The 10,715-nt window shown below is 32.3% G+C and overlaps 4 protein-coding genes across 4 annotated transcripts; all 4 read right to left on the bottom strand.

Annotated features, from left to right (window-relative positions):
• Positions 1 to 106: 106 nt before the first annotated feature.
• DFA_06361 (uncharacterized protein) lies at positions 107 to 1,344 on the bottom strand (the record flags this gene model as incomplete). The annotated part of the gene is made up of 4 exons (XM_004362008.1): positions 107 to 620; positions 700 to 872; positions 963 to 1,193; positions 1,297 to 1,344. 4 exons carry the CDS (start codon positions 1,342 to 1,344, stop codon positions 107 to 109), a joined length of 966 nt encoding a protein of 321 aa, XP_004362065.1.
• Positions 1,345 to 2,236: 892 nt separating this feature from the next.
• Positions 2,237 to 2,524, bottom strand: DFA_06360 (uncharacterized protein; the record flags this gene model as incomplete). The annotated part of the gene is made up of 2 exons (XM_004362007.1): positions 2,237 to 2,283; positions 2,446 to 2,524. 2 exons carry the CDS (start codon positions 2,522 to 2,524, stop codon positions 2,237 to 2,239), a joined length of 126 nt encoding a protein of 41 aa, XP_004362064.1.
• Positions 2,525 to 3,182: 658 nt separating this feature from the next.
• On the bottom strand, positions 3,183 to 6,440 carry DFA_06359 (WD40-like domain-containing protein; the record flags this gene model as incomplete). Its single annotated transcript, XM_004362006.1, has 6 exons — positions 3,183 to 4,085; positions 4,167 to 5,192; positions 5,271 to 5,350; positions 5,422 to 5,780; positions 5,857 to 6,222; positions 6,325 to 6,440. 6 exons carry the CDS (start codon positions 6,438 to 6,440, stop codon positions 3,183 to 3,185), a joined length of 2,850 nt encoding a protein of 949 aa, XP_004362063.1.
• Positions 6,441 to 6,773: 333 nt separating this feature from the next.
• Positions 6,774 to 10,560, bottom strand: DFA_06358 (EGF-like domain-containing protein; the record flags this gene model as incomplete). The annotated part of the gene is made up of 10 exons (XM_004362005.1): positions 6,774 to 7,663; positions 7,748 to 8,131; positions 8,203 to 8,558; positions 8,649 to 8,772; positions 8,871 to 9,196; positions 9,279 to 9,490; positions 9,612 to 9,828; positions 9,920 to 10,165; positions 10,241 to 10,373; positions 10,434 to 10,560. The coding sequence occupies 10 exons, from the start codon at positions 10,558 to 10,560 to the stop codon at positions 6,774 to 6,776; spliced, it is 3,015 nt and encodes a 1,004-aa protein (XP_004362062.1).
• Between the last annotated feature and the right edge of the window lie 155 nt (positions 10,561 to 10,715).

Genomic DNA, 10,715 nt, shown 5'->3' with positions numbered 1-10,715 from the left:
AAAAAAAAGTAAACATATTTAATTCAAATAATAAAGATTGATTGGTTTTTTTAAAATTCTATGTTTTCTATTTATTATTATTATTATGTTTTAAATATATATTTGTTTAGATGGCACCAGAAACCCATTCATAACCAAATTTAATATCAGTTTGATAAGAAGGTGAAGCGTGGAAAGACATGGTTTCGAGGTCAATGGTGGTGCAAGTATAAGCGAGCTTGCTGTGTGAGAATAAAACGATAGAGGTACCCTTTTGACCAATGACCATATCGAAATCAGAACCTTGGTTGGTGGTCCAGCTGTTGGCAATGGTGTAGGCTGGAGTAACAGTCTTGGCGGTAACGTCAACGTTGTAGATTTCATAGTTTTGCATTGGGTAGGTGTTGATGAGGAAGAGCTTTCCAGCGGCAAAGACAATTTGTGGAGTTGGAATGTAAATGTCAAAGGCGATTGGATCTTGGACAATCTTTCTTGACAACATGTTGTAAACGACCAAATAGAGAATCTTTGGATTGGCCAAACAATAGACAATGTAATAGTTACCAGTCTCAATATCGTATGAAGCAACTGGAGTCATATCATTTTGGTTCAATGAACCAGTTGGAAGTGTAATTTCTTCACTATTAATTTTTAAAAAAAAACAAATAGAGATTAGAAAATGAATAAAAAAAATAAAAGTAGTAAGAAAAAACTACATACAGTTCTTGGGAAGTAAAGTTCCAAACAAAGATGGTAAGGTTGGCTTCTTGTTCGTTCATAACGATTGATGGAAGGGCAGCGAAATTGTGGACTGGATCATAAGCAAAAATTTGTGACCATTCAAAGCCTCCATATTGACCTTCAATACCTTGTAAATTGGTAAAGTTATTGTGCTATTTAAAATTTAATAAATAAATAAGAATTTTTGATTAGTATTTTTTTAAAACAAATAAATCATGGTAACACATGTGTATACTACATACTTCAATGTTATATTCGATGAGATAATCGTTTCGGTCGGTCTTGTCAGTACCCAAAAAGGTTACGGTATTGGTGGTAGAGTTGGAGTCGACGGCTGCGTAAAAGAAATATTTGTCTCCGCTCTTTGTGTTTTGATTGGTAATCAATTGACCAGTGGTAGTATTGAATGAAAAGAACATACCAAATTTGGTCATCATAAAGAACTGATCGATTTGACCTGAACAATTAATTATCTAAAAATAGAAAAAAAAAGATAAATAAAATAAATTAAATATCTTGTTAGTAAATCCAGCCCATCATTTAGTATTGATTGATATTTTTTTTTTCGTTTCTTACATTGCAAAGGCATGCCAATAATATAACGATAGTAGATATTAATCTCATTGTTTAGAGTGTATGTATATATGTGTGTGAATGAAAAGGTAAAGGTAGATATTTATATATATATGTATCTGTATTATTTATATATGTATTTATGATGATGTCAATGGTGAGTGATCACTACTTTATATCTTTGGTTAAATAAGAGAGAAGGAGAATCTATAGGCTCTATTCTTCGGAGGATGGTTTCGAGAGGAAAGATGATGAAATTCAAAAATAAATTAACAAAATCAAAATATCTGATTGAACAGATATTTCTAGCTCTGAATAAATACTTTAAAAAAATTTGTTGTTGTAAGCTGGCTACTTTTCTTTCCGTTCTATGTTAGGTCGACCAGAGAGACACCCCCACAATGAGCCCACCCATGCTCACATAGTAGATCATCTGATTGATTTGTGACCATTCCCGACTAAAGAGAGTGGTCGGTTTTGGTTACCAATCATAATTTAGTATAATTCAATCGAACGACATCATGGATTCGCTGAACTGAAAATATCTTTTGAGTTTTTTTCCAGCTCCTTCTTCTTCACCTTTTCATGGCCCATTAATTTATGAGGTCACTGAGTGCACATCTGAGGAATCTTTCTTTTTTATCGTAGATATTTACATCTGTTTTATTTTATTCTCTCTTCGGAGTTGGTTTGGTTCTCCTCTTCTCGAAATTTACTTCAGTGTTTATCTACTTTAATGAGTGTGAGTCGGCATTCGGTCATTACGGGCGGGAAATCTTCCACTTCCACGTCACCCTCGTTTGGTTCAGTTCCGCTATCTGGTCGATAACAATACAATGGAAAAGTCGTCTTCTTGAAAGCTCACCTATTATAATATTAACAATTAAAACTTTTAAATTAATATCTTCTTTTTTATCCGAGGTCATCTCATTGTCCCATCAAATTAAACGTCACTTACTATTCCATTATTATTTCCATCATTATTATTATCTAATTTATCAATAGTAGTATTTTGTTGTTTCTCGTATAATGTATAGTGTGGTGACAATGATCAAATATCCATTTAGCAATAACTGGTTGGTCCTTTGTCAGAGCACATTCAATAGCCTCGTCAATATCAATGGGAGGTTCTAATGTAATATCACTACTAACAAGCCACTGAACATATCCTCATTGCCGTTGATGTTTCTTGTCCATCTCTAGTGGTAGATAGTGTTTGACAAAGTCCCATGGCATTGCATATCGTGTCAACATTGGCAATGGAGTTGGTGATTCACTAGGGATCTTTCTAATATCCTTGCCCATCCCTTGCTTTGGAAATGTACTCTTTCCTCTCTAGCAGTTGGTAAAGTTCTCTTTCTAACCACCACCACATTGTTGTCAATGGCAGGTTCGGTAGTAGTAGGTTCAGATGGAGGAGGAGGTTTTACTGCTACAGTTTGTAGATACTTTGAGATGTTTTCAATCTCTTTGAATATAGTGATATCATCATACCATCATATCAAGAGGTATAGCTATGAGGGGCCAGATTCTTTCTTTACATTATTACAAAAAGTTGACAGACGAATCTATTAAAAAACAAAGAAATCATTCAATTTTTGAAAATGAATGGATTTTAGTTTTAGTTTCCAAAGAATTAATATTATAATAATAATAATATTGATGGATAAAATATCTAAGGTAGGGAAATAGATAGATAGAGTTATAAAAAATATTAAATTTATTTTATTTAAAAAACAAAAAACAAGAAAGAATATTCTTTCTCTTTTTCTTTCTCTCCTTGGTCTAAACTATTATTATTTGTTATTATTATTATTGGTTAATATTACTAATTACTGGGTTCTATTGATTTGTGTTGTGTGATTTCTTTTAATTTTTAATTTCTTTTCTTATTTCTTTTTTGACATGATTACATCATTTGGTAAAGTGACAACAATTGAATTATCCTTGTTAAATTTGAATTGATCAGCAACGATTTCATGCTTGTACTCTTTGATTTGGTAAATGTCCAAGATGTTTTGTTTGATCTTTCTAAAGTTCCAAGTGATCAAGAAACGACCACTCGACGTGACGATAGAAGTCTCGCTATTATTGTTGTTGACCAAATCGACGTTAAACTTGGCGGGTGTGAAGGAGATTTGACCGCCAAGACGCTTAATGTCGGCTGGCTTGAGGATGAGACGTTTGGGAAGTGGTCTGTTTTGTGCCGAGAGACGCGACTCGAACCCATTGACTCCGTCCTTGGTCTCGACGGGGACAATCATGAGATAGGTCTTGCACGTGGCTACAATCCACTTGCCGTCGGCTGTTGTATCAATACCAATGACGGCATCACCAATACCTGGCAACGTAGTCTTGCTACGTAGTTGTGGACCGGCTGGGTTCTGGTTAGTGACACTCTTGCGAGATGGGTCAAATTGGTTGGACGAGAATAACTTGATCTCACCCTTGTTGGTGGCTACTGCAATCTGGCCTTTAGCCGATGTGGCAGCACAAGTATGCAAAGAGCTCATCGTGGCGGCACCTTGGAACTTGCTAACCACCTTGTCACGGCTGGCACGTGGGTCTACCATAAACATACCGTTTCCATTGATACCCACAAATGTTTGGTCGTTGGTAGTCTCATCAAACTTGGTCTTGTGAAAGATCGAGCTGATTGGAGTAGGTTGATCCTTCCATTTCATATCCCATTCTTGTACTACATCTGGTCTATGTAAATCAAGTTTAAATACTTTGGATCTTTGATCCTTATTTAACATTAATAATGAACTATCTTGTTGTTGTAACATCATCTAAAAGAAATTAAATAATTAAATAAATAAATAAAATATCCTTTGATGATTTAAATTGTTTTAGAGATCTCTCTGACTTACCTTTTTTGGTGAAAATTGTTTTCCTTTACTATCCTTTACTCTTTGGATCATTGAATTGAGTTTAACGTCATTATCTTCGGTAGTAAATACACCAATGGATGAACCTCTTACAACAAATGAACGATCCTTGTAACCAACAAGTAATTCACTATTCTTTGCTTTGGCCAAATCCTCTGAAAATTGAATTCCTTCATCTTCATCCTCTTCTTCTTCTTCACTTTCCTCTTCTTCACTTTCTTCTTCATCTTCACTTTCACTTTCTTCAATAGTTCTTCTTTTAATTGGTGTTTTTCTTGATACAACTATTGGTTCTTCTTCTTCTTCTTCCTCCTCTTCACTTTCTTCTTCTTCTTCTTCACTCTCCTCTTCATCTTCACTTTCTTGAATTTGTCTTTGAACTGGTCTCTTTGGTAAAACAATTGGTTCTTCTTCCTCCTCTTCACTTTCCTCTTCTTCTTCTTCGCTTTCTTCTTCTTCTTCTTCACTTTCATCTTCTTCTTCGCTTTCTTCTTGTGGTTGTGGAGGTGGAACAATTTTCTTTTGTTCTTGTGGAGTTGGTTTGGTTGGTGGTTTGTATGGAGATGGTTCTTCTTCTTCCTCTTCGTCCTCTTCTTCTTCCTCTTCCTCCTCGCTTTCTTCATCCTCTTCATCTTCTTCCTCTTCTTCATCTTCTTCACTTTCATCCATTTGATCATTCATTTGTTGTTCCATTTCATTATATTGAGCTTCTTCTGGAGTAAAATCAGAAGAGATATCAAGATCATCGAAATCTTCAAGATCCTTTGCATTGAAACCATCATCGGTATCAAAGATGACATTTGGGTCTTGTTTGTCTTCAGTCATTGCTTGAGCCATGAAATCAACATCATCCTTTTTACCAGTGAATTTTGTTTGGTTCAAAGCCTCGTATTGCAAAACTGCAAACTTTGTTCTAAATGCTTCATAATCCTCTAATGAATCAAATCTAATACTCCATCTACTATAATTATTACCATATGATGAATACCAAATAAATGAATTTTGTTCCTAAAAATGAATAAAAAATCAAAATCAAATGAATTAATACAATATTATATTAATATTTATATTATATATATATCATACATTAAAAAAATGAGGAAACATATCAGAGTTTATAATTTGTGAAAGTACGACCAATTCATTCTTTACAATATAAAATGTATCTAAATGAAAATTAAATATATTAGTTGATGAGAGAATAATCTTCTTCTTCTTCTTTAAATGTGTTACATACATTCAACAGATTTATGATTTTTTAATTGAGTATTGCTTAATAATACAAAAACGTCGGAATCCTTTAAATTGAATTGATTTCCAGTTTCTAAATACAATGAAACATGGCGTCTAAACAATTCAGTTCCAGTTGGATTGGTTTGTAGTGGTGTTGAAGTTGAAGTTACTGTTGTTGCAGTTAGTGGTGGTGTAGATGGTTGAGCTACTTGTTCAACAACCAAATCATGTATAGGATAATAAGGTTTCTCCTCTTCTTCTTCTTTTTCCTCTTGTTTTTCTTCTTTTGGCACTTCAACTCTCTTTGCTTCAATTGTATTTACATTGGTTGATAGTGGTTTATGAATCTCTGTTTTGCATTCTCTGTTTGAAGAAAAAATAGTTAATATTAAATAATAAATAATATTATATCATTTCTTTCTTTCATTTATGTAAGTACCTGCAATAATTTTCAATTTCATTAATTGAACCAGTTGTATGATGTTGTTGATAGAAAGCTTCATAGATACATTGACATAGTAGTAATTGTAATCTAGATGCATCGGATTCAGCAGAGATTGAATCTCTTTCAAACTCAAAGAGGAATCTGCTACGAGTTCCCTTCCAGCTGAAAGCGACTCCACCTAGTGGTCCCTCTTCCTTGTACAACTCTAGTCCCACAGTAATAGGGAATTCGTATGAATTGGGGTCATCTTCATCACCCTCTTTAATATCGTTTTCATCCTCTACTACACGAGTCACTTGAATTGCATAACTATACTTTCCATCACTCTTTTTTAATATTACTAATTCACAATCGTTGAATCTACGTAGAAATAAACAAGTAAATAAATAGTACATAGCGTTAATATAATATAATTATAATTATTTCCTCTCTCTTTCTCTCTTTCTCTTAGGTACTACATACAAACAACTCCATTGGCCCTTATGATAATGATAAAAGTATCCAGAGAACTCTAGTAGTTTAGATGGTTCACTATTGTTGTATCCAAGATAGGTAGATAATCTTTTAAATAGAGACATTATTGTCTTGTCTTCCTTTATCTTTTAAATCTTTCTTTCTTTCTTTCTTTCTTTCTTTCTTTCTTTCTTTCTTTCCTATATCTCCTTATTTATATTATTTATATATACTTGTATTTTGTATTTTGTATTTGTATTATTTTGAACAATAAAACTATACTACTCAAAACTTTAATATTTATGACTCAGCTTTCACGAAACCCTAATTTATTTGAAATAATTTGTTTTTTCCCTCCTAATTTCTTCTATTGAACTTCAGGAATCAAAGACTGAAGAACGATAGTTTATATTTGTTTTAAAATTACAATTAATATGTTTAATTAATTAATGTGTTGGTTAATTAATATCTTTATTCTTTTTAAATCTTTTCATGTCGACAGATGCGGATCTTCGGACAAAGTAGTATTTGTTCTTTTTAATGATAATGTAAATGGCAACGCCTATTGCAGCGGCACCTACTGCACCGACTACTACACCTACAATAATCTTCCAGGTGTTATTCTTTTCATTGTCACACTCGTCATTTGAAGAGTCGTCGTGAACTATCAATGCTGAAAAGTCTGGGTCTAAAAGACACGATTGACACTGTGGTAGATGTATACCGATGATTGCTAGAGACTGGTCTATGTTAAGTACAGTGGTATTCATCACTTCAGTCTTGGAGTATGTCTTTCTACCATCCGACACTGAGTATTCAAGGAACCGACCAAAGAATTGTACATTGTCTTTAACGACACGAAGGTATTGTAACGAATCGGCATTATCTATAAAGTTTTGGAATGATTGAATCTCTGTCAATTCACCTGAGCATTTGTCTTGGATGAATTGGTCGTTATTGACAACGGTAGAGAATACAACCCTTAGATGTGATAAAACATTCTCGAATGGCCAATTAGTTACATTTACACCAATTTTAATGGCACCATTTGCCAGCTGAATATCTTCACCTCCAAATGAAATGGTTCTAGATTGATTTGAAAATCCAACGGTTGTGATAACATCTACTGTTGGGAAATCGATTGTTTTAACCAATTCATAATTGATATTGACGATATCCGTAGTTGATAAATCAGTTACATTCCATTTTTTAGTTTGTAGTTCTTTTATAACTACATCATTAATATCCAATTCCTGAACGGCAATAATATTAAATGAAAATTCAAAATCATTGTATTCAAATTTTGGTGCAGGGTCTGTATTATTAACTTGGAATATTACATCTGGATCTATGAACATAAAATAGGTTAGTCAAACAATGGTTGATATTATATATCCATTATTTTATATTTTATATTTTATATTTTACATACTTGTATTTGATTGAAGTTTACAATTATCATACCATCCTGGTTCACAAACACATTGACCGTTTATACAAGTACCATGACCATTACAATTTGATGTTTTAGTTTGACAACTATTGTCGGTTGGTAATGGGAACGGAATAAATAAGAGTGATTTGGAGGTGTACTGACCATTTGGTACTACTACTGTGATGGTTGCAGGTCCCGATGCCAGTACTTGGTTAAATTTACATTGAATTGAATCAATGGTCGCAACTCCAGCACCGATGATATCACAACCAATAGTATCATTGATAGTGATTCGTCCATGTGTAATATTCAATCCAAAATATCCATTCAAATTAACTGTCATTGGTGGATTATTAATTGATAATGAATTGATAATTGTTGCTATAGAAAATTAAAATTAATAAATTAATAATAATAATTAAAAAAATAATAAATATTGGTATGTGACATACGTTTGAAATTAAAAGTAATAGATTGAGAAATATGTTGATTTGAAGCAAGTATGGTTGGATTATTAGTTATAAAGTTGAATTTTGTTGAACATGTTGAAGTATTGGTGGTAGCGTTGTGTTGGACGAGAACACATGTTGAACCATCACTCATTTTAAAGTCTGGGATAGTGTCAAGATTGACATATTGGTAATGAATATCTATGAATTTTTCATCCAATGTTTGACTGGCCACATTGACAGTATCAACCAAAAATCCAACCTCGGTAATGATAAAACTCTCCGTTAGTGATGGGTCATTTGGATTAAATACAATATTCTTTGATTGAACTATTCCATTTCTTGGATTCATTGTTCCCCTAAAATAAAAAAATACATAAATACAATTAAGTTAAGTTATATTATTTGGAGAGTGAAATCTTTGATCACTCATTGATCAATTTACTTACTGTAACAACTTATTTGGAATAATTACTTGGAGTTCTGTTGATGGACCTCCCCAACCGATATTTACACCTGAGATGTTAAAAACACCTCTAATAGAATTCAATGTAGTTGTATCAACTGAAAAAACTATAAATTTTAAATTTGGTACCAAATTGTTTGTTTAGTTAGTATTTCTTTGTTTTGTTCTTTGCTTTGTTATTTGTATTGTTCTTTGTGTTACGTACTGCATGAAAAACCTCCTGGTTTGGAGATATCAGTTTGAATGGCTTGTGTATTATCAATGTAACACCAGAAACAATCTGGGAGTACAGTGACAGAGGTTGATTTAATATTCAAACCAGCAATGTTACAAAATTCATTTGGTACAATGCCATCAATCCCCATATTCGACTCTAAATTGAGTTGCATAGAGGATGGACTATTGGCCAAAAATGAAGGTGGTAGTGGAAAACTAAATGCCAAGTCATTGTTTGCCAATGATAGTTCTGTCATTGATGCTGGTACAGATGTGTTGAATGGATTAGTTGTAATATTAGAATCGGTAAATGAACTATAATATAATAATATATTGTATTAGAATTTCTAAAGTTTAGAAAATAATTAATTAATTATTCTTAACCTAGGTGACTTACTATTCTTGTAAATTTGGATAAGCTGATACTAGTCCTGGATTATGACGAGCAGTTAGACCTGAAACCTTTAATACTTTAATGTTTGCAGGATAGTCTGATACTGGAAGAATAGTACTTTGCGAGCCAAGAGTAGCCACTCTAACTTCTCTCACAGATGGAGTCATTACAAAAAAGATTAAAGAATTATTTCCAGGGATTTTTCCATAACAGTACTATAATAATAATATTGTTGTTGTAATGATTATTTGTTAGAATAAATATATTATTATTATATATATATATATATATATATAATCAAGTGGGGATTGAATATTTGTCACGCAAGATTGATACATACATTGAATAAAGATTAGGGAATCTAGTATCTCTAAAAACCCAATTAGTATCATAGATGGATTGCATTACAATGGACAATGTAATGAGGTTTGGTAAATACTGAGGGTCATTGATTTGAACCCAACCTAAATTGGGTGCTTCAATATCAATTAATTGAAGACTAGTAATATTAAAGAAATTATCGATTCTTGTTAGATTTTCACAATCCAATGTTCTAAATTTAAATTAAATTAATAAATCAAAATTAAAATTAATAAATCAAATAATTAAATTAAATCTTTATAGTTTCTATAGTTTGTACATACAATTGTTGTAGAATAGGGAATGCTTGATCAAAAGTATTTGGAATGGAAGAGATACGAAGATCATTCAATATTCTAAGACTAGATAGTTTAGGTAGGTTTTGAAGATAGTCTAATGGATTATAGGTGTAATTGGTGTTACCTGGGTAATCATTGATTGTCAAACTCAACAACTCAGGGAATATTAATTGTGTCATATTTAAATCTGTCCATTCTCCAACATATTGGAATGCTGTAACCGTAAGATCACTAGACAATAAAGAAAGAAAAGTGATTAGCCATCAAACCATCAATATCTATATCTATATCTATATATCTACATACATAAAAGTGACATGATATTTCTGATCAGATGTAATGAGTGCACATGTGAATTGAGCATTTGCACATATTTCATTTGATGTTTGACCTACATCTACAATACCATAGAATCTAAGTAACCAAATAACAGAGTTTACTTTACATAGTAGTTAGTTATTGTTAATGTACATGTATGTATGGTAATAGTACTACTTACATTCATCAGGTGGTAGAACTATAGTTTGTGATTGAACCGGACTGATGTTGGTGGTTGCAATAATGAACAATAAAAATAAAAAGTAATACTTCAAACTCGATGATGTAGGTAGTGTCATCATCTTCATTATTATCTATTCAATATCTACTCTATATTCTATTTGTTTGTTTAAAGTGTATTAATAGGAAGTTTAAAATAAAATGGTGAGAAAGTCTGGAGAGGGCATGAAAGGGTTTGTCTTGATCAGCTGATAGATCAATGAAAAAATTCAAAGAAGTTGTG

This window comes from Cavenderia fasciculata (genome assembly GCF_000203815.1).
Source record: "Cavenderia fasciculata unplaced genomic scaffold Scf_Dfasci-G-p-12c09.r1-3, whole genome shotgun sequence".
NCBI lineage: Eukaryota > Evosea > Eumycetozoa > Acytosteliales > Cavenderiaceae > Cavenderia > Cavenderia fasciculata.
The sequence above is the reverse complement of the archived record's forward strand: the minus strand, read 5'-3'. Positions and strand labels throughout refer to the sequence as shown.